General features: G+C 33.4%; 3 protein-coding genes across 3 annotated transcripts; 1 reads left to right on the forward strand and 2 right to left on the reverse strand.

Annotated features, from left to right (window-relative positions):
* Positions 1–505: 505 nt before the first annotated feature.
* Positions 506–6,418, forward strand: LOC111882187 (kinesin-like protein KIN-5C). The gene is made up of 22 exons (XM_023878538.3): positions 506–709; positions 884–1,013; positions 1,240–1,398; positions 1,490–1,839; positions 1,926–2,064; positions 2,560–2,657; positions 2,763–2,919; positions 2,999–3,068; positions 3,173–3,249; positions 3,352–3,486; positions 3,589–3,700; positions 3,792–3,878; positions 3,949–4,124; positions 4,205–4,366; positions 4,456–4,563; positions 4,649–4,807; positions 4,897–4,980; positions 5,061–5,266; positions 5,366–5,467; positions 5,560–5,669; positions 5,755–5,906; positions 6,016–6,418. The coding sequence occupies exons 1-22, from the start codon at positions 657–659 to the stop codon at positions 6,202–6,204; spliced, it is 3,015 nt and encodes a 1,004-aa protein (XP_023734306.1). The 5' UTR covers positions 506–656; the 3' UTR covers positions 6,205–6,418.
* A 10,643-nt stretch (positions 6,419–17,061) lies between these two features.
* Positions 17,062–19,079, reverse strand: LOC111882186 (uncharacterized). Its single transcript, XM_042897445.2, has 3 exons — positions 18,609–19,079; positions 17,635–17,751; positions 17,062–17,558 (listed from the first exon to the last, which is right to left on the reverse strand). The coding sequence occupies exons 1-3, from the start codon at positions 18,873–18,875 to the stop codon at positions 17,379–17,381; spliced, it is 564 nt and encodes a 187-aa protein (XP_042753379.1). The 5' UTR covers positions 18,876–19,079; the 3' UTR covers positions 17,062–17,378.
* Positions 19,080–19,083: 4 nt separating this feature from the next.
* Positions 19,084–19,852, reverse strand: LOC128127826 (uncharacterized). The gene is made up of 2 exons (XM_052766529.1): positions 19,565–19,852; positions 19,084–19,491 (listed from the first exon to the last, which is right to left on the reverse strand). The coding sequence occupies exons 1-2, from the start codon at positions 19,850–19,852 to the stop codon at positions 19,084–19,086; spliced, it is 696 nt and encodes a 231-aa protein (XP_052622489.1).
* Between the last annotated feature and the right edge of the window lie 2,826 nt (positions 19,853–22,678).

A 22,678-nucleotide genomic window follows, 5' to 3' on the forward strand; every position in this document is an offset into this window, starting at 1 on the left:
CATGCACAAACCTGTTAATTTTTCAAACCGATCCGGTTCGGTTCACCCCCTAGCCAAGCAAAACCGGTTCACTCATAAAATTAGTCGAACCTATCTAAACCGGTTCGGTTCGGTTCCATACCGGTTCACACGATATAAACCGGTTTTAGCGACTAAAATCTCGAACGAGTATAAACCGGTGGTTCGGTTCACTGTGAACCGGTTCAATTTACCGGTTCTTTGACCGGTTCGGATATTGAACCGGTTTTTTTGTGCATGCCTAGCGTGGTGTGTATCTTGGGCTTTTTAGGCCCATTGACTAGGCTGTCAGTTTGGAATTGGATTCTTGGAATTTGTACATTGGACTCGTGCAAATGAAACAAAAGTTTGATGTCTCAGGGACAATTTCGTCAACTTAGTTCTGGCAGCACATAGACCGTGCGATCAAATTTCGTCGTAAATGAACGGTCAGATCAAAAGTGGAGAGCGTCCCTTCAAAAATTCAAAAACGCCTCACTCATCCCGCTGCTTTTCATTACATTTTCGTCAAATCAAACTAGTTTGAAGAGAGAAGGGGAGACAGGTCGAGAAAGCGACCAACATTCGATCGAATTCGAAGCAACGGAGCTTCAAAGTTTCCTCTTTAACACACCAGCACACAAAATCCGTGTGTAATTATGTCTTTTCGCCACGAAAAAGGCGTCAATGTCCAGGTGCTGTTGCGTTGCAGGTACTGGAAGTGTTTATCGTACTCAGTAATCTTTCCCTTTTGGTTGAAACTAGGAAGAAAAACTCTCTTTGGATCTGATTGGTTTTTGAGATTTTCAAATCCGTTCTGAAATCATGTTTTTAATTCTTCTTCTATACTTCGTGTATTGAAATACATTGTGTTGTTTGTTTGTAGGCCGTTTAGTAGCGATGAGTTAAAGAACAATGCACCTCAGGTGGTGACCTGTAACGAGTATCAGAGAGAAGTTGCGGTTTCACAGAGTATTGCGGGGAAGCAAATAGATAGGGTTTTTACATTTGACAAGGTACCCTAATTTCTACAATATGCATTTAAGATTGCATTCTTAATAGGGTTTAATTGACTCGGGCACGCTCTTTCTCGTATGTGTAAATTTATTCAGGTTTGGGAGTCTGTTAAATGTTTCAATTTATCACTCTTCTATGTAAATTAAATATGGTTATAATTAATTACTCTCTCCATCTCTCAAAGGATGATTAATCGATGGTTATGGTATTTCTGAACTTGTCCAGGTCTTTGGACCTACAGCCCAGCAAAAAGATTTATACGAACAAGCTGTAATCCCAATTGTAAACGAAGTTCTAGAAGGCTTCAATTGCACCATTTTTGCTTATGGACAGACAGGGACAGGCAAAACATTCACCATGGAAGGAGAATGTAAGAGAGCAAAGGTATGAAATCTATTACACATTACATTGCCCTTAAAGTATGTATGCATCTTTTATGTCAAAACTTAACACTACTTTTCTAATTCATTCTCAGAGTGGGCCAAATGGTGAGCTCCCATTGGAAGCAGGTGTAATACCTAGATCTGTCAAACAAATATTTGACACATTGGAGGGTCAGAATGCAGAGTACAGTGTTAAAGTAACTTTTTTAGAGCTCTATAATGAAGAAATTACCGATTTACTTGCTCCTGAGGAAATCTCAAAACTTGGTGTTGAAGATAAACAGAAAAAACTTTTACCTTTAATGGAAGATGGTAAAGGTGGAGTTCTTGTGAGGGGTTTAGAAGAGGAAATTGTCACAAGTGCTAGTGAGATTTTCACATTACTTGAAAGAGGTTCTGCTAAACGTCGAACTGCAGAGACTTTATTAAATAAACAATCAAGGTTTTTTTCCTTCACTAATTCTCCAAATTTTTGTTTTTTTTTTATATCTCATGATGTTTATAGTAAACCTTACTCTTGCTTTTCAGTCGATCACACTCTCTTTTTTCTATTACTATACACATTAAAGAGTCAACCCCAGAAGGTGAAGAACTTATAAAATGTGGCAAACTAAATCTTGTTGATTTAGCTGGTTCAGAAAACATTTCTCGTTCAGGTGCAAGGGAGGTAATAATTTATGAGTTTTTATTTCCAGTTACAGAAAAGTGTAAAATTTTGTAACATTTGTGATGAATTTGATGGTATTTTGGTGTTATAATCCCACCATGTTTCTCAAAATAGGATCATACCTCACTCTTTTTACCAATATAGACAATGCACTTTACTTTTTTACCCATAATAGCAATATACTTACCTTTATAAACCCATAATGGAAATCTACTTACCTTTTTTTACACATATTAACAATGTGATTGCGTACTTAAATTTCTTTATTCATAATATGTAGCAAATAGAGCGCAATTCCCATATTGGTAGTAAAATGTACGTACATTGCTATTATAGGTAAAAAATAAAGTGCATTTATAAAAAAAATGTAAGTATGATGCTATTATGGGTAAAAGAACAAAAAGTACTTTGCTGTCTGTTGCTAATTGCCCTTATAAATCTCCTTGTGTTTTTTTTTTCCTGATGGATAAGTTTGTAACATTTTGTAAATTTTAGGGTCGTGCAAGAGAAGCTGGAGAAATTAATAAAAGTTTACTTACTTTGGGAAGAGTAATAAATGCTTTAGTAGAGCATCTTGGGCACATTCCCTATAGGTTTGCTTATTTCTTTGCTTCATTGTTAATATTTCCTTTCCATTTAGTCATTTTATATATTTTTCTCTAAAGTTGCTAATGTATTTTGTTAAATTAAATTTACAGAGATAGCAAGCTGACACGTCTGCTTCGTGACTCATTGGGTGGAAGGACCAAAACATGTATCATTGCCACTGTGTCACCTGCTGTACATTGTCTTGAAGAGACATTAAGCACACTAGATTATGCCCACAGAGCAAAGAATATTAAGAACAAGCCAGAGGTATTACTCATTTACTTGTCACATAATCTATATTTAATTTTTCATTTTATTATGTTTATATTTTCTTGTCTTTCTGTAGGTAAACCAGAAGATGATGAAAACAACTCTAATCAAAGATCTTTATGGTGAAATTGAAAGACTCAAAGCTGGTAAAATTATTTCATTGTTTGGTATTTTCTTAAAGATTTAAAATGGGAATTATTTTGAAATATAACATGTTATGTCTTTTTTTTTGAATTTTTTTTATTTACAGAGGTTTTTGCTTCACGTGAGAAAAGTGGTGTTTACTTGCCAAAAGAAAGATATTACCAAGAGGAAATGGAACGAAAGGTACTGTTTTTTTTTTTTTTTTCTTGTTGTTACATTATCTTTTGGATATATAATATTTAAAACCAAATATACATATTCTTATGAAACCTTTTATTTGTTTAGTCAATGGCAGATCAAATTGAACAAATGGGAATTAAAATAGAAACACAACAAAAGGACTTTGAGGAATTGCAAACTCAATTTAATGCCCGAGTAGAAGAGTGTTCCAATTTGAGCAATAAACTTGAGTCAACTCAGGTATATTATAATTCATAGCTTTTGATTCACTTCTTTTTTATAGGATTCTCATAAACTATTACTAATAAATGTCTTTCCTTTTCCTTTTTTTTTTCTATGCAGAACAAACTGAACCAAACCAATAATGTGTTGGCTAACACTGAAGAAACACTCAAGAAATGTCAATATGCTCTCAAGCAACGCGATTTTATCATAGAAGAGCAGAAAAAAGCAGGTGTGCTTATTTTATAAATATGTCAATATTTTCTTTTTTTACAATTTTGTTGTTTTGTATGTTTTATATAGTTTCTGAATATTGTTTACAGAAAACGCGCTGACTCATCAAGCTTGTGTACTCCGGTCTGACTTAGAGAAATCCCTTCAAGACAACGCATCATTGTTTATGAAAATTGGTATGCATTCTTTTATAAAATATATAAAATATTTATTTCAATTTATAACTATCTACTCAACTTTATGCAGCAAGAGAGGATAAACTAAATGCGGGTAATCGATCAGTTGTAAATAAATTTGAGTCTGAGCTGGCACAAGATGTTGGCTCTCTTTCCAACATGGTGGCTGCTTCTGTATCTCAACAAAATGAACAGCTTCAATGCATTGAAAAATTCTGTCACACTTTCATCAACATTAATGATCAGGTTCTACTTTCATCAAATTAAGTTACTTGTTTTTTTGTTTTGTTTATCTTTTTGATTGTTTATGTGATTTTATGATTTAGGCCATGGCTGAGTTAAAGAAAAAAGTTTCTGCATCGAAGAATTTGTATATATCTCATATTGAAGCCCTGGAAAATGTTGTAAGGTTGCACAAGGCAAGTGCTAATGGAAGTTTAGAAGATATTTCATCCATGGCTTCTTCCAATGCTCGTTCTGTTGAAGAAGTAAGTTAACAAACTATAATTTAATTAAAACTTGTTATTATTTATTATTACATAATTTGATTATGTGTATGTATATTTTTTCTTTTTAGCTATTAGCTGAAGAATCTGCACAAGGGCAATCTATATTTGATGAGCTTCAAGGAACATTGTCAACCCAACAAGGAGAGATTTCACTTTTTGCTAGAGAGCTTCGAAAGGTTTTTATTAATGAAATGAGTACTTAGAATTTTTGATATTCTTTTAAATAACTTTTTGGTTTTTATTTTTTTTTATTTTTTTCAGAGATTTAATGAAAGCATTCACCATACAACAAATATATCCGAATTTATTAATGGTATATTTGATAAACTAATGGAAGAATCCAAGGAGCTAGGTGCTCATGCTAATAAAGTCGATGAGATACAAACAAAGAGTATCAATGAATTTCAAAAGGCATACGAGGTACATCCATAACATTTCTAAATTCAAATATAAAATATGAAATAGCATCCAATATTTCAAACTTGAAAATTATTTTTTTCTTCTTGTAGGAGCAATCAAAATCTGAAGCACAGAAACTTATTGCTGATGTCACAAGTTTAGTCTCCAGTCATATCAGTCGCCAAAAAGAGATGGTATTTTATGTTGTTTTACTCTTTTTTTTTTTAAAAAAAAAATATGTATTTTTGTTTGAAGGTGATTGATTGTGAAACAGGTGGATGCACGATTAGCTGGAATCAGAGAAACTTGTGGTGGAAGTAAGAGATTTTTAGATGGACATGTTTCTTCAGTTGAAGGAATCACAACAGATGCCAAAAGAAAATGGCAAGAGTTTTCTTTACAAGCAGAAAATGATGCAAAAGATCATGCCGACTTTTCTGCTGCTAAACATTGTCGCATCGAGTTACTTTTACAAAAATGGTAACCTTCAATCTTTTTAGCACAACATAATATAATACTACCTTTTTTGTAACGAGATGTAATTAGCCATTTTAACTAAAAGTTGTTATTTGCATCCAGTGTTGATACTACTGAAATGGCATTGAAGCATTCAAAAAAGACACATGAATCCGTGACTCACATGGGTCAAAAACATGTCTCAGCAATCGATGCCCTTGTCAGGTAATATTTATTTATTTATTTATTTTAACAAAATCATAACCATCCGTGACAAATTGTGATTTTTTATTTATTTATAAAATTGAAATATATAGAAATGCTTCTGAAAGCAACGAGCATCATGATGGTGAGATCAGTTCTGCAAGGGCCACTGCTGAGGTGGACGTCTCAAAGAACAGCGAGGACATAATCAAGCACATTGAGGGTAATCTTGGAATTTAAATTTTTAGTTTTGCCATTTCTTTAGTTAGAAACTCTAAAATAATACACAAATAAATATTCATTTTTAGGTACATCACTAGAAGAGGTAGAGGCAGTTAATGGAGTATTGGAAACCACAAAGGCCCAATCCACGGTTCTTGAAAATTTACGAAAACACCACTCAACTCAATCCACCGCAATAGAACAAAAAGCTCGTCATACTTTCCACCACAAATACATGGTAAGATGAGTCATGAATGATGTTTAAAAAATATTTGTTTGTATTAAGTTGTTTTTTTTTTTTTTTTTTCTGTATTTAAAGTTGTAATTATTTATTTTTGTGTTTGTAGGATTATGAGCCATCTGGAAATACTCCAATAAGATGTGAACCGGATGTCCCTAGTAAGGTGACAATAGAGTCGCTTAGAGCAATGCCGATGGAGACATTATTGGAGGAATTTAGGGAAAATCATTCGTTTGAAGGAAAGGAAGTGAAGATTTCTCCTAATCAACGTTCGCCTCTTACAGAGATCAATTGAATGATTCAAAGTGAAAAACTGTAAGTTGTTACTTTGTATATTGTGAAATGCCAAGGAGGTAGTGTGATAGGTGGATCAAAAATTGGAAAATCCCTGCTTGGGATTTTTTTTATGTTTTATTATATTTTGATGAATGTTGTAGAGATTCATTTTGTATGTTATTTCTTCTAACTCTTGTGGTTTTGGGTGCTATGTAATGTTCGATTTTTGTTCACTCGAGTTTATTGTATGAAGGACGATGAATGACTTGTAGACAAAATGGCTGCTTGGAAAAAATTATATCATCCGTATCATTTTTTACATATATAAAAAAGTATATAATGAAAATTTATGTTTGGAGGATGAGTTAGTTTTGAAAAACTAAATTATCAAAAATCAAACTCTAAGACAATAAAAAGTGTAATCCACTAAATAACCATACTTTGGTCTATTAGGGAGGGGAGGGGGTATCGTGAGGCGTTTCGGAAATGGGCTTAGGCAGTACCCGCCTTCCGAGGATACCGCTAGAAGATGTCACCTAGCTTTGAACGGGTTTAGCGGTTTGGGGTGTTCATTGGATTCCATCGGGTTCACTAACCCATGAGTATTGTACATATGCATGTGACATTCCCTTGACAATTAAAGACAATTCAATTCATGCAACAAAGAGTATAGATTCCTTGCCAACTTTATTTTTAATATACCTGAGCTTTTGATAATCTTCATACGGGTTTTTATTTATTTATTTTTTTGTTTTATAAGTTTATAAAGATTAATATACAATTCATTCATTTGTAGTGTATTTTCTCTGAGAATATAAGGTGTGGCAACTAGTCGTAACACTATTTTGGTGCCACCTCACATGCAACATCACCAATGGTGTTATAACATCAAGTGGAAAAATGATCATCATGTTGCATCTTGTTATAACACCTACTTTTTTCCATTTTATAATTTTTTTTGTTGAATTTCTTTTAGACAAATATTTTTTAAATATAACATAATAGATAAAACATAATATTTAAAAATTATAAATAACATATAATAAAAACAATTTTAAAGATTAAAATTAACATACAAACTAAATTACACATAACATCCAAATTCCAAAAAAAATAAAAAAAAATACAACACTATTCGTTAAAAAAACATTTTTTAAAAACTAAACGATATTCGTTATCGTTATTGTTACCATACAAGATATAATCCACCAAGTCATCTCGAAGTTGTATGTGTTTATTTGCATCCCGAATGTCAACAAGTCGATGCAAATACTTTGTTGTTCCTGGTTGAAACTGAACATGTATGGACTCCGTTGGGGTATAGTGTGCAATATTTTGCCCTTTATCTTCTACTACCATGTTATGCATTATGATATACCGGCTTTCCAAGGCGTTGACGATCCGTAGGAACACATTCCTACTCAAACGAGATCTTCTTTTGAAGTCCTTCGACCCGTATACACAATTATCCGCAAAGTAATCGCGATATAGATGCTTGTGTCCTTCCTCGCGATTTTTGTTTAACATCGCACGTCTTGTTAGTAGCGGGGCTGGGTCTTGTTGTAGCAGCTCATTAGTATAATACTGATACATCATCCTGAAGAATATATCGTCATCGGAATCATCGGACGAGTTGAAAGGATCCATAATTTTTTTTTGAAGATAATTAAGTTTATATAGAGAGAAAGAGAGAAGTTATGTGTAAACAATTGTTTAGATATAATATGTATTTATATAGGAAAAGAATAATTAATTTTAAAGTTTTTTTTTTAATTAAGTTAACCGTATTCAAACGTTTGAACTCGTAACGGTCGACTTTTTCTCGTTTCATTCGGTGAAGACACTCAAGAAATTAGAATGAATTAGCAATGGAAGGAACTCATGGAAGCATCAAGCAGCGACAACGATCGAAGTCGTCGAGTCGAAGTAAAGAAGTTGCAAATTGCCGGACATAGCTAGTCTCGATCTTTTTTTTTTTTTTTTTTCCTTTCTGCTTCTGTCGATCCAAACTCCAATTCTCCTAATTGGATCAAAATATCAAATTATCCAAATGCCATTGTGCTATTTTAGTTTTTTTGGGCTAAAACTAAAAGGATCTTTGGACTATTAACTAATAAGTTTAAGTTGTAAAATTTTGGATTTGGTTGATCTAATAGAGTGACAATGTTTTTTATGTAGTTGCCAATTTTATTTACGTAGTGGCATAATAGGTAAAAAAAAAATTCGATAAAATTTCCACAGTATAGATAGGAACCAGGTGTTTCCGGTGCCACACCGGGCACCTAGTCAAAACCGTCCCTGCATAAGATTTATGGTTTTGCCATGTATATTATGGTGTAACCGGTTCGAACAATGATCTGAACATCATCTACCAATCACCACTGTTTGATGAGAAATATCATGGAACAGGACCTGATTGTTCATTTTATCTAAATGGTGAACACTATAAGTATAATTACTATCTTGCAGATGATATATATCGAACATGAGTTGTATTTTTGAAAGATTATCCATATGTAGTAACCGATAAAAAAAAGATTCAAAGCGGCACATGATTCAACAAGAAATGACATAGAACGTGTTTTGAGGTTTTTAAAGGATGTTGGGACATATAATATTATTGTCAACACATGCTATGACGGTGAAGAAAATAATTTTTTTGTATGCTTGTATTATACTGCACAATATGATACTGAAAGATGTGGGTGCTGCGATCTTACTGATCATATTAAACATGTTTATATTCCAACTTTGAATAACTAATTAATTTTAATTGCCGTTTTAAGATTTTAATTATTGTCTTTTTTAAGTGTATTTTTTAATTATCGTGTATTTTTTTTATTTGAATTGTGGTTTTTTAATTAAATACTATTTTTAATAGTATTTTAGATTTTTTTTGTTTTAAATTAGACAACGTTTACTTTTAAATAAAAAAATGTTATGTTTTATTTTGTTTTATATTTTCAAATTTAATTAAATAAAAAAATATGTGACAAGTGGGTTAAAAAAATAAGATTTTTCATGTGTTGTTGTTTGAAAAAAGATAAACAAAAAAAGAAGTAAGAAAAACTGATGTAAAGCTAGTTCAGTAAAAACAAAAACAACCTCCATCATTGAAGTTTATGTGACCAAATGTTCAAATTACTACCTACAATATGAATCCTGAAAGGGTACTACTATTGATACTATTGACGCCACTTAATGATTGTATTTTCACTTGCCATGCCCTTTTAAGAATTACTTTATAGTTACTTTATAGGTAGATTACAAATTTTAATATTGATAATTAATCAATCATTGTTTGGTAGTTTATAAAAGTAATTATTAATCATTAATAATTTTTTATATATATATATATATATATATATATATATATATATATATATATATATATATATATATATATATTAATCGTTATATTAATATAATTATTATATTATTAGTTCCAATTAATATTTAATATTTAAATGTGTTGCTTTAATTTTCTTTCTGATCTTTTACCTTATTATTTTATTAGTTTTGATTTTTTACGACCGATATTAAAACATTTGGATCACGGATTCATAGATCTGATTTATTTATTTATTTATTTATTTTTTTGTGAGTGGCATGATAATGGGCCCATGCAACCATTTGGTTTTTGCTTTTACATCTCGGTTATATGTTAATAAATAGACAAAACTATACAAATGGTCCCTGTGGTTTGTTCAAAATTGCCATTTTGGTCGAAAAAAGTTTGAACTAGCATCACAAGTCCAAAGTTTTCATTTTTTTTGTATATTTGGTTCAATGGGTTAACTTCCGTCTATTTCTCTCTGTTAAGTTATGTTTGACTAGTCAAATTAGGGGTATTTTGGTCATTCCCTAATTATGCCCCTTATTTTATATTAATAAAGGTGTCCTATAAGAACGAATCCCAATCCCTCTTTGTCATCGTTCTCAGCTGTGTCTTTTTCAACTCTTCGATTTCTTCAAGAAATCAAAATAAAAAATGATGCTTTGTTTTTGTGGTAAAATGGTAATAGTTCGCACAACATGAACTGACAAAAATCCTGGTAGAGGCTTTTGGGGATGCCCTACTGAGGTATGCAAAGGTTTTGATTTGTTTTTTTTTTTTTTTTTTTTTTTTTTTTTTTTTTGGATTTCAGTATAAATCTCCCATTACATGTTACGATCTTCTTTTGTTTCTTAAATTTTGAAGGGATCCAAATGTCGATTTATTGGCTGGTTTGATGGTCCAATTTGTGCACGTTCGACAACTATTATACCTGGGCTGTTGAGGTCAATCAACAAATTGAAGTCACAAAACACAAGACTCAAGTGTTACCTGTTATGCAGTTGGATTTTGTTCGTGTTTGTTCTGGTTTATAAGAATTAGATTGAAGTGTAATGGTTTGGGTGGTTTCTAAGCAGTATATTGAAGTGTAATGGTTTGGGTAGTGTTTTAATGTTTTTGGTAGTATATTGTTTAAGCAATGTAATCTTTTGGGCAATACTTTGTGGTAGTCTTTTGTGGTTAAAATGTAAGCAATGTAAGACATGTTTAACAAGAATTTGTCAATGGTAATTATATTTGGTATGTACATTTTGACCGATTTATTTTGTTTGTGGTTTTGTTTAAAAGGGCATATTGGTCAATTTATTTTGTTTGTGGTTTACGCATTATCAATGGTAATTGTATGTTTTGTTTAAAAGGGCATATTGGTCAAGTTCTACAACAAAAAATTATACATGAGAATAACATCAAGACATTAAACATAACATAAGCCATTACATCAAATCCAGTGTAAATTGTTCCCATACATCACAGGGGTACACTATCAAGTACCAAAAATAACATCCAAATTGCTTAAACCCCAAAACACATAAAGTACTAAACATACAATACACATAAACATAACATTATCCCAAAAAGACACTTATACCCCTACATATATCAAAATCCCTTAAAATTCCATCACTTACCCCCTTGGCATTTGCAAGTTCTAGCATTGTGCCCTTTAGTTTTACACTTGCTGCAAGTTACTTTGATAAACTTTCTTGTAACACTCCCACTAGCAACATGGCTTTGACTTCCACTACCACTAGCAACATTGTCTCCCTTCTTCTGGCTTTTCTCCTCAACAAATTGCCTCCTCTTTTTCTTGGGCCGTCCAGGCTGATTATGGTGTAGAGGAGGGATGATTTTAATTGGGTATTCACTTATAGGCCACATTGCTCGAACTTTAATAGGATCTACCTTGTACACATAAGCTGCTTTCCATGTTTCTAGCTAGTGCACCATGTGGGCATAAGTGTGCAACTCTCTAACTTCCTCACAATTATCTGCTTTTTCATTTAGGACTGCAATGACATGCTTACAAGGGAGTCCTGTTAATTCCCACTTTCTACAACTGCATACTATTTCAACCATCTCAACAACATGTTGATCCTGCCATGGCCCTTACACTTGGTATTTATCTGACCCATTCCACCTAGCTGTGTACTGAGATGCCCAATTGACATTCTTCTCCATGATCTTTGTTGTAGATGGGGTTAGTGGACCAACACACTTGTTTTGCACCTTTATGACATTACATATTCTTTTCATCATATACTCCCTAATGTACTCCAAACAGGTTATTAGTGGCTTGTCCCTTCCCTCAATCAATTTGCTATTAAAAACTTCACAAAGATTATTCAGAAGCATATCTGAAACTGCTCTACCTGAAAACACCACAATAATGTCAGGATCAAACATATACTAACACAAAAGGGTAAATTTGGAAGCTAAAGTATATACTTGTGAAGTGGCTTCTTGCTCAGTGTTGTGGGGGAATCTGCTTCAACCAATTATAAGCTTCTATATCATATGAGCTGAATTCCTTCATCCTATGATTGAACTCTGGTACTGTTGTAGCTGTAGCACAATTCCACAAGTGTTCTTTGTACTCATTAGTTCTCCATGTTTTTCTCATATTGTCATGTATATGCTTGAGACAAAACCTGTGCTCAGCACATGGGAACAACTAAGAAATGGTAGCCTGCAATCCTTGTAAAGGAATTAAAACATAGTTAATATAGTACATCCAAATATGTCAAATATAAACAACAAATTACAAACCTTTTGTCTGTCACTTATAAATGTGAAGTTTGAGTTTGCATATAGGTCCAGATCATCTGTAATACACTTAAGAAACCACTTCCAACTCAGTCTCAACAATGGCATAAGCTATAGGGTATATTCCATTGCTGGATTCTACCCCAACTACAGTTAAAATTTGTCCTGGGAAAGGTCCCTTCATAAATGCCCCATCAAAACCTAGAAAATCCCCCAGGCAAGCTCTAAACCCCTTCTTCATTCCACCCAAACACACATACATCTTTTTAAACCTTGTTGAGGTAGCACTTAGGTTAGGTTCTGAATCAAACTCTAACTTCACAGTGGTTTCTGGATTAGTAGACTACAACTCCAGGATGTAATCTCTAAGAACATCATATTGCTTTTTGTAATCACCCTGGACAAGTTTTTTTTCAGTAGATTTGGCCCTGAATACCTTGTGAATAAAGAATCCAACTTGATAATCATTTTGAAGTTGTTCTTGAAGAGCTCTGACTGGGATTGTTGGGTTGGATATCTGGTCCATGATTCATTTAGAGATAAACTTTGCTGTTGCAGATCTAACTTTTCTTGTCTGGAGGCATCTATGTTCGTGGTTGTAAGTTTTTATGAACCAATTACTATTTACATCTGACCTAGAACCTTGTATCACCCAAGGACAAGGGGTAAGTTCACCCACATGACCATCATTAAAGGCTACAGTTCCTTTACAGATTGCCCTTAACCTCATTTTGTCGTTTTTCACAAAGAATATATTCCTTCTTGTTTCCAGTGCATGTAATTGTATCTTTTCGTTTAATGCATTATTATTTTTATATTTTTGTCCTATCCTAAAAGTTACCTTGTGTATCTCACCTTGAGAGCACCTTGTCTCCTTCCCCAATTCCTTTATTACATCTCTTCTTTTCTTATCTATATCAGAACCCTCATCCAATGATTCCCATTGATCATTATCTATAACATCTAACTCTTCATTGACCTCATCACTCTCATTATCTCTATGCTTTGATAACCTTTTTTCAAGAAATTATGCTTCAAGATCTATATTCATGTAAAAATCCCTCATATCTACTTCTACATCAAGGATTATGTTGTCTTCATCCACCCATAAATCAATATCATCACTGTCCTCACTCTCATCACTTCTTTCATGATTCTCTTCATCAGTCTCTATGTTATCTTCACTACCATCATCAACTGTAAAATCTCTCATCTCTACATTCTCATCATTCACTTCATTTCTGTCATGATTCTCTTCTTAAGTGACTTCCTTATAAACTGCATTGTCCTCACCTTCATGAACCTCATCATCTACATTTTGTTCATTAGACTGTAAAATCTGTTGGTACAACCCAAGATCAAAGTCATTAGTTGCCTCATCAAATTCATTAAATCCCTGGTCAATATCATTACCTACCTCATGAAATTCATTAAATTCATGGTCAATATCATTACATGCCTCATCAAATTCATTAAATCCCTGGTCAAATTCATTAGCTGCATCATCATTATTCCCACCAATCCTATCAACACCAACATCATCCATCACCAATTTCTTAATACATGATGACAATGGTTTGTCCTTGATAAATTCCCTTTTCTTAGTATATTCAGGGGATATCAACAAGGCTAAAGCAACTTCATTTGCTATCACAGGTGGTATGCATGTTTGTGGCATGCCACTGGGTTGGTTATTAGTTGGGGGGTTTGATGTTCATCAATCTCCTCTAATTGCTCAATAATAACTTTTCTTACATGTTTAGGAGCCATAAAGTAAGTAAGCAAGTTAGTAATACCATGTTCGGTGTAAACCCTTATCAGTTTATGCTCTTTCACATATTAGGCAAGATTGAGGACATCATCATCATTTCCTTGCGCCCGTAGCCCAAAATGCATGTCTCTCTTTGGCACTCGAAAATGATAGTAGATAAGTGGAGGAACTGAGTATCCTAACCCTTTCATAATCACATCCATCTCTTGAATAGAAAACTCTTCTATATCCACCATATCAACGTACGTCATAGTACCCTCAATGTAGTTGACATTTGGAAACTTTGTGAATTCACCTTCATGATGTAGCTTGATGGTAAACAATGTAGGGTGTCCATCTTCAACACAAGAGCAAAAAACAAACTTCAGAAAGTATGATTTCTTGTAAGCAAATCAAGAAAATGATCAAAAACAAAATTACGTACCACAAACCACCCTTGGGTCGAATAACGTGCTTGACAACCTTAAGTGCCACCTTGGTATATGCATTCACTACGAAAGTCGCCTGATCGAAGCTATCAACCTTGGTAATCAGTTTAGGGTTCTTGATCCTCAGTCAATGAGGAGGGAAATTGTATCGACTCATGGTTTTTAAGAACTATAAATGTGAATTAGGCTCAATATTTTCCGTATTGCGATGCATACATACGAACTCTCCTTTATTAATATAAAATAAGGGGCATAAATAGGGAATTACCAAAATACCCCTAATTTGACTAGTCAAACATAACTTAACAGAGGGAAATAGACGGAAGCTAATCCATTGGACCAAATATGCAAGAAAATGAAAACTTTGGACTTGTGGTGTTAGCCCAAACTTTTTTGGACCAAAGTGACAATTTTGAGCAAACCACGTGGACCATTTATGAAGTTTTGTCAAATAAATGTTATAAATTATAATCAATTTTAACATAGTTAATATATTCATGAAAATAATAATAAGAGTTGGACGTCAAAAATAAAACATTTTACATTTATATAGATATCGATGTTTTAAAATTAAATAAAATATTTTAATATGATGTAATTTGAAAATTATTATTTGAAGGTTGCTAAATCATTTAAATGACAATGGTAGTTAGGAATTTAAAATGATAATGTCGTGTATTACATTTCTAACACCCAACCAAAAATAGACAAAAAATAAAATGATCATGTAATAATTATGACAATTAAAAAAAAAGTTGATGTGACTGCGTTAGTGGTTCGAAAAAAAAAAAAAAACCAAACCTCCTTCATTATACTTTATGTGACCGGATTTTCAAGTTACTTCCACAATATGAATGGTGAAATTATATTTTTTTTTTGACGTGAAAAGACATTATGATAAAGACTCATTATTTTTTTTATTATTTTTTTTGTGGTGAAGTCACCAATATTTATTATTATTTATTTATTTATTTATTTATTTATTTCTGAAGTCACCAATATACTCAATCTTGCGAAAGTTAGAATTTTGTAGTGAGTATTATTCTTTTGTGTAAACTAGTTAAGGGTTTTTGACACTGTAGCACATCAATGTTTAGTCAATTTGCATATTTAGTCACTTAAGTTTTTTTTGTGCTCAATTGATCCTTAATGTTAGTAACTACCGGCTAATTAAGGAATGTGAGCAAATATTACTGGTTTAAGGGTCATCACTGATGTGTATTGGCTTATGTAGACAAGCATTTGGCCATGTCATCTGTAACGTGGAAACCTTCCTTAATTGAACCTTATATTGAACCATCGAGGATACATTGTTACCCCAAATTAGGTCAGTGGCTCCCTTCCGAAACTCTACACTCAATTGATATAACCAGAACAATGTCAGCCTCTTCCAGTCGATCAATCAAGCTCATGCGTGTCGGAAACCTTCGTGATGATGATCCATGTCCACCTTGTGATTGTCAAGACGCAATAAGCGTGGAAAGGACTGCCTGGACCGACGATAATGTAGCTCGCAGGTTTTGGAACTGCAAAAACTCTTTGGCGAGTATTCATTTTGTTTACTTACACCGTATTTGTTATTTTGAGTTGGAAATGTACACATTTTCATTAATTGCAACCCTAACCCTAACTCTGGTTTTCCCTTTTAATCAGTTAGCTGAAGGTCCGAAATGCAAGTTCTTTATGTGGAAAGACAAAGAAATGGAGGAGGGTTACTACAAAGAACAGCTTCGCAAGATGAAGTTTGAGCTGAAAAGGAAAGAAGAGTTTAGTGAAGTTTCAAAGATTCAAAAGAAGTTGGTTAAGCTGCAGCAAGCTATGGAAGCAGATAAGCAAGTGTTTGAGACACAGTTGATGGAGTTGACGAAGCAAAACAAAATGTTGAAGTGTGGGATCTTTTGTTATGGTAATTGTAGTCATTTCCATGTGGTTGAAATGGACTTGAATTGTACAGCAGATCAAATAGGTGTTTATGGTTGATGGTATATAATTCCAACCAGTTTTTTGGAAAATGTATGGGTGGATGTTAAAAAGTTATTAGCTTTTCTGGGAAGTGTATGGGTGTATGGGTACATGGTCAAGGTTAGATCCTAGTTGTAATGTATAGTCAGGTTTTTGGTTGAATACTTGTTTGATCAGTGTGTGTGTATGGGATGTTAGATGTAATGGAATGTAGATGTAATGGGATGGCAGTACATGGGAACAATTGTAATGACTTTGTGTTGCTTCAATGAATGATATGAAATATCCCAGTTAAGATATACCTTGCTGAATTTTATAATATGCATGTGTTCCTTTTATAAATTAAAGTGTGGGTACCACATTGTCGGCCATAAGGAACTCACTTGGTCAATTTAAAAGTGGATTGTCTTTAGAGTTCTGTGCAGGGGTATATATGGAAAAGTAAGGGTATATGGACCATTGACCACACATGGTATATAAGGACATAATCAATCATAATTTTAAATTATCTATATATGCAAATATATTCCCTTGCCATGCAGTTTAACCAGACAAGTCCTTGCCATGCATGTAACTTCAAATTAACACAACAAAAAGCTCAAAATAACAATCAACTTAAGTAACACAAAATACACATCACATAAACCAACATAGTTTCATACAAATAGCATAGTTAATAGCAGTTTCATAAAATCAACAACAATACACCAAAACACATCATTTAACACTACATACCATGTTCATATCACATAAACCAACACTTAAAGTTATTCTAGAGTAACAGGTTTAGCTTCTGAATTCCCAGGTGCATCTGCACCACCAACTTTCTTGCCCAGTTTCAACTTGATAATCCTTTCATATTTCTTCCTCCTGATTTTCTTCAACAAGGTTGCAAGTGGTGTTTCTCTAGCCTCCTGTTCTTGCACATGAACCTAACTAGGTTCTCCATTAGCTGATGCATCAAACTCCAAAGGAGTGAGTTCCACCTCATCATAGTCTTGTTGCACATGCACCTCATTGGCTGCTTCTCCACCATCATTTACTGCTCCTCTATCATTGACTGCATTAGATTGATTATCTTCAACATCCTCATTGAGAGCTTCAGCTACACCCTAATTGACCAATATGAAACATTATTAGAAATTTAAAAAGAAATTGTAAAGATTAACCATTTAAATACTTATGTACCTGTTTTGTTTTTCTTTTAGCTTTGGTTTTAGGAGGCCTTGTTAAAGTACAAGCTCTTTTGTTGTGTCCTTCAATCTTACAAAGGCTACATTTTTGTTTTTTCCTAGCCTTGGATACCTTTAGCCCTGTCGAAAATACCCGATACCCGAATTAACCGTTCGATTTTTTCGGGTATCGGGTAAATCGGGTTGGGTTAATCAGGTATTGGGTAAATTTTTCCGGGTAATCGGGTTACCCGATTTTTTTCGGGTCGGGTAAAGGGTAAATTTTTTTGGGTTTCGCGTATACCCGAATTATTTTAAAAATTCCTTTTTTTTGTAGAGCTTGTACTATATAGCAGGTATTTGATCATGCTTAAACAAACTATCATTATTGTAAAACATAAATATATTTATTATGACAATACGACACTAACAATATTAAAAGTAATTTTTATATATCATCAGTTCTTTAAAACTTAACTGTTTTCTAGATTATAGTTTTTATTGCAACTAACAAACTCCTTATCTTGACAAAACTTCAGAACATGGCAAAACTTATGGCTACATTTATCTTAAACATTTTAAACTTTTAAATTAAGATCTTTAGGTATTTGTTTTTTTAACATCTTATTAGATTAGATTAAGTTGTTAAAAAATTACTTGATATCTCATGTATTATTGACTAAAAAATCTCAATGTTCAAAGCTTGAGTAACTTCATTTATGTCTCGTTTGTTTATATAAACAAGACTAATAAAGCACGACATATTTATTTCATTAAATTTATTTTCAGTTGAAATTAAAAAAAATTATATATTTCGGGTAATACCCGAATTACCCAAACCCGACCCGATACCCGAATTACCCGAATTTAGTTTGGGTAGGGTAACAGGTAATTTTTCTAACATGAAAAACCCGAATTACCCAACCCGAATTACTTAACCCGAATTACCCGAAACCCGAAAAAAAATACCCGTTCAACACCCCTAGATACCTTCACATGCTCCTTACCTTTGTTCTGTGTTTGGGTAGTTGTCTTTGATTTTTTACTTGACTGGTTTGGGGTTTCTGTTGCATCCCTTTTCCTTTTAGTTACAGGTCTCCCAGGCATAGTTCTACGAACAGGAGGTAAAGGTGGGGTGTAATCAGTTGCAGGCCACAAATTACTTCCATTCATAGGTGCTAACCTAAACTTGTATGCCTTCATATAAGTGATGCTACTAAACATTTTGTCCACATATGACTCTACATCCCTATTCATAAAACTAATAGCTGCAACAAAATGGACACAACCGATTCCATTAAGCTGCCAAAGCCTGCATGAGCAAGTTCTTTCTTCAAGATCCACTTCATAAGCATCTGTAGTTCCTCTTACTTCAAACTGATTTAGTCCACTAGGTAAGACTTGGTAATGTCTTAGACCCTTCTTAATGTCATTCACTATTTCTCTAATTGTTGGACAAATTTGGTTATCCTAGACCCTTGCATTTCTTCTTGAACACCCTCTCCATCATATACATCCTTAACTCCTCTAGCATGGTGATAATTGGTTTCTTCCTAGCATCAACAATCACAACATTAAAACTTTCTGACATTCCATTCTCCACAGCATCACAACATCTTCCTGGTTGGAAGTAGGCCCTTGACCATGTTTTGGGGTCTTTGTCCATCAGATACTGATGAGCACTTGGGTCTAGCAGTTCAAGCTCTTTCATGGCAACCTTAAAATCTACCTCTTTTGTTGCTTTACATGCCTTCCAGAATATGCTTTCATATTGGGCACCACTATACCTTTTCCTAAGTTTTTGGCTAATATGCTTGGCACACTGGCTATGCTCTACATATGGAAGTAGTTCTTTAACAGCCTCAATCAAACCCTGTTAACAAATTCTAAATATAGTGAATAAGATGCAAATAGATAGGAAAAGTAATTACAAACAATTAAATTACCTTGTGTTGATCAGATATTACACTGTATCCATAGCCTAAATTAAGTCCTAAGTCATCAATGAGTAAATCCAAAAACCACCTCCAATTTTCCTTATTCTCCACACATACTACTGCCCATGCAATAGGATAAATCCCATTGTTTGCATCCCTTCCAACAACACATAATAACTCCCCTTTACAGATCCCTTTAAGGAAACAACCATCTAAACCTATTATCTTCCTGCATCCCTCCTTCCACCCCTTCTTCAATGCATTAAAGCAAACATAGACTAAAGTAGTTCTTCCCATCTGGCATATGATTTACATCAAGCTTCACAGTGCTACCTGGATTTGATCACCTAATCTCTTCTGCATACGACCATAACTTTGCATAATGTTCGACTAGGGTACCATCTATTAGTTGGAGTGCATATTTCTTAGCTCTCATGCATTGACCAACACTAACATGAATGCCAAAATTCTGTGACATAGCTGTTCTTAGCTTTCTAACACTCATCTTTTGTCTAAGTAAGAACTCTCTTGTATAATGACTCCCTATCCAAGCATAAGTGACCATAGACCCTAACTTGTAGTTCCTTGCACATTTGTGGACTGGATTTAAAGACTTAATTTGGAAGCTTGCTTCATCACTCGTCCAAGATGCGCACAACCTAAATGTGCACTTACCCTTGCAACACTTAACCAACAATCTTTTCCTATCATTTTTCTCTAAGCAAAGTTAGTACCTATTCACAATAGCATAGTTGCATAACATCGATTTTAATTGAGATGGATCTTTGAACCTCATACCAAGTATTGGGATCTGCTTTTTCCATGGAACTAACTCATTAAAAATGGAATGTTGTTGAGTTACAGTGGCATCCTCTTCATGCCCATCATGATCATTTATGTTGTTATCATTTCCCTCTTCCTCTTCGCCACATAATCTATTTAGAAATTCATCACCCTTTGTCCTATTCATAGTGACTATGTCCTCATTAAAGTCCACATCCACATCTGTTAGGTTATCAATTTCGTCCTCATTCTCACCACCATCAATGCAAGAATCATCTCCATCCTCCTCTTCTATTTCAGAACCAAACCAATCTTCTATTCCTTGACCATCATGGTCCATATACATACAAATTTTATCATCTGTCCCATATGCATGAAAAATGAAACCACCATAGTCTTCATCGTTAGCGATAGCAGTTATCCCAGATATTAAGGGCTTACTTGGTTCACAACAGTATAACTTCTTTATACTTTCTTGCATGAACCGTTCGAGAAAGGTGATACATTCACCATATGTCATTCCAGAAAAATCGTGATCATTGAAAGTGAAATTGATACCATGGTTATACGAGAAAGGATTTCTAAGAAAAACACCTTTGAAGTTTAGCTCCACTATAGGGTAGAGTCCATCAGGGTTTGGTGTCGAGCTAGACATTTTGGGTTGGTTGACTGCTCACTGACTTCGATCGGAGAAAACGACTTCGAACCCTAGGTTTAGTGCTTCGTATTCACTGTAAGATGAGAAAAAGAAAGAACGAAGGAGTGTTCTAGCTAAATAAATATATTTATTTTGACCTCTAAATCCCACATGGATAAAATAAATGAATTATATTATGTAAACTTATTCCATGTAAGCAATATCACCGGTTGTTCCGTTTACCGGGTGCATAAAGGGGTAATTAGCCGGTAGTTACTAACATTAAGGATCAATTGAGCACAAAAAAAACTTAAGTGACTAAATGTGCAAATTGACCAAACATTGATGTGCTACAGTGTCAAAAACTCAGTGGTTAATATAGAAACTTGTTAAAATCCAAATAAAATAAGTTGTAGTAAAAATGATTAGGAGCTTGGTTTTGTAACTTGGCGAAGGTTTAAGTTTTGTTTTGAAATAAGCGGGATTCATTCCTTTAAAAATGAGTAGTAATAAAATACATTTTGCTTGTTTGTTTTTTAACCCATAAATTTAAATATACTTTATTTATAATTTTAACAAATATTTATCATATCCAATGTTGTATTTTCTTTTTCCAAACTCGCCAAGAATATTAAGAGATCCAATGTTTTAAAAACCGGTTTGAACCCGTCGGTCGAACCCATTGGACCGGAAACCGGTAGAGAGAACAGTTCAACTATCACCGATTTTACATTGATTTCTAAACCGAATTGAATCGGTTGATTTTTAGAAAAACTCAGTTGAACCGGTCAAAATAAACCGGTTGAACCAGTTAAACCGAATAAAAACACATGAAAAAAACCATTTACATAATAAACTTTGATGAGTTTTTTTCCAAATCAATTTAGTTTCTTTAAATAAAAACATATAGTAAATGTTATAAAGTTTTTTGATGTGGTTGTATTCGTCTAAAGTTATATTTTGTTTCGATATTATATTTTATTTTCTTTTGAGATATATGGATTGATGTTAAACATTAAAACTTATGATTATGTGTTATTTTAATGTATTTGGATTCATTTACAACTTATTTTTATCTGTATTTTTAATGTTTGAACTTGTAAACATCAAATTCATAATTTATATATATTTGTATGTGTAGGAAAATAAAAAAAACATGAAAAATATAGAAACCGGTTCACTTGACGGTCGAACCGGTTAAACCGATTGAATCGGGAAACCGATCACCATAGCGGTTCAACTAAAAAAACGGTTTTTAAAACATTGAAGAGATCGCTAACATTTTAAAATTCTCGAGCTTGAGATTTCGTCAAATAAAAAAAAATCACAAATACAAATGAATCAAAGTAAACTCACAACTCCTTTAATTTTTTGCAATAAAGGTTAAAAATGTGGTGTAGCAGTTATTGACTTATTATTAGTGTTTTAAAAACCGGTTCGTACCGGCTGGTTGAACCCGGAACCGGAGGTGAGGGCGGTTCAATTTGGACCGGTTTATAATGATTTCCTGACCGTATTGAACCGACCGGTTTTGGTAAAAAACCGGTTCAACCAGCTGAATTGAACCGAACATTCTTGGATTTTTGTGTTTGTTTAGGGTTTAATTTTTTGGATTTTGACTTCTATAATTGTTTTTATATGTTGCATTCTATTTACATTTGTAATAATAAAAGATGACAAGTTGTATAATCAATGTATACCAA

This window comes from Lactuca sativa, chromosome 8 (assembly GCF_002870075.4).
Source record: "Lactuca sativa cultivar Salinas chromosome 8, Lsat_Salinas_v11, whole genome shotgun sequence".
In the NCBI taxonomy this organism is placed as follows: domain Eukaryota; kingdom Viridiplantae; phylum Streptophyta; class Magnoliopsida; order Asterales; family Asteraceae; genus Lactuca; species Lactuca sativa.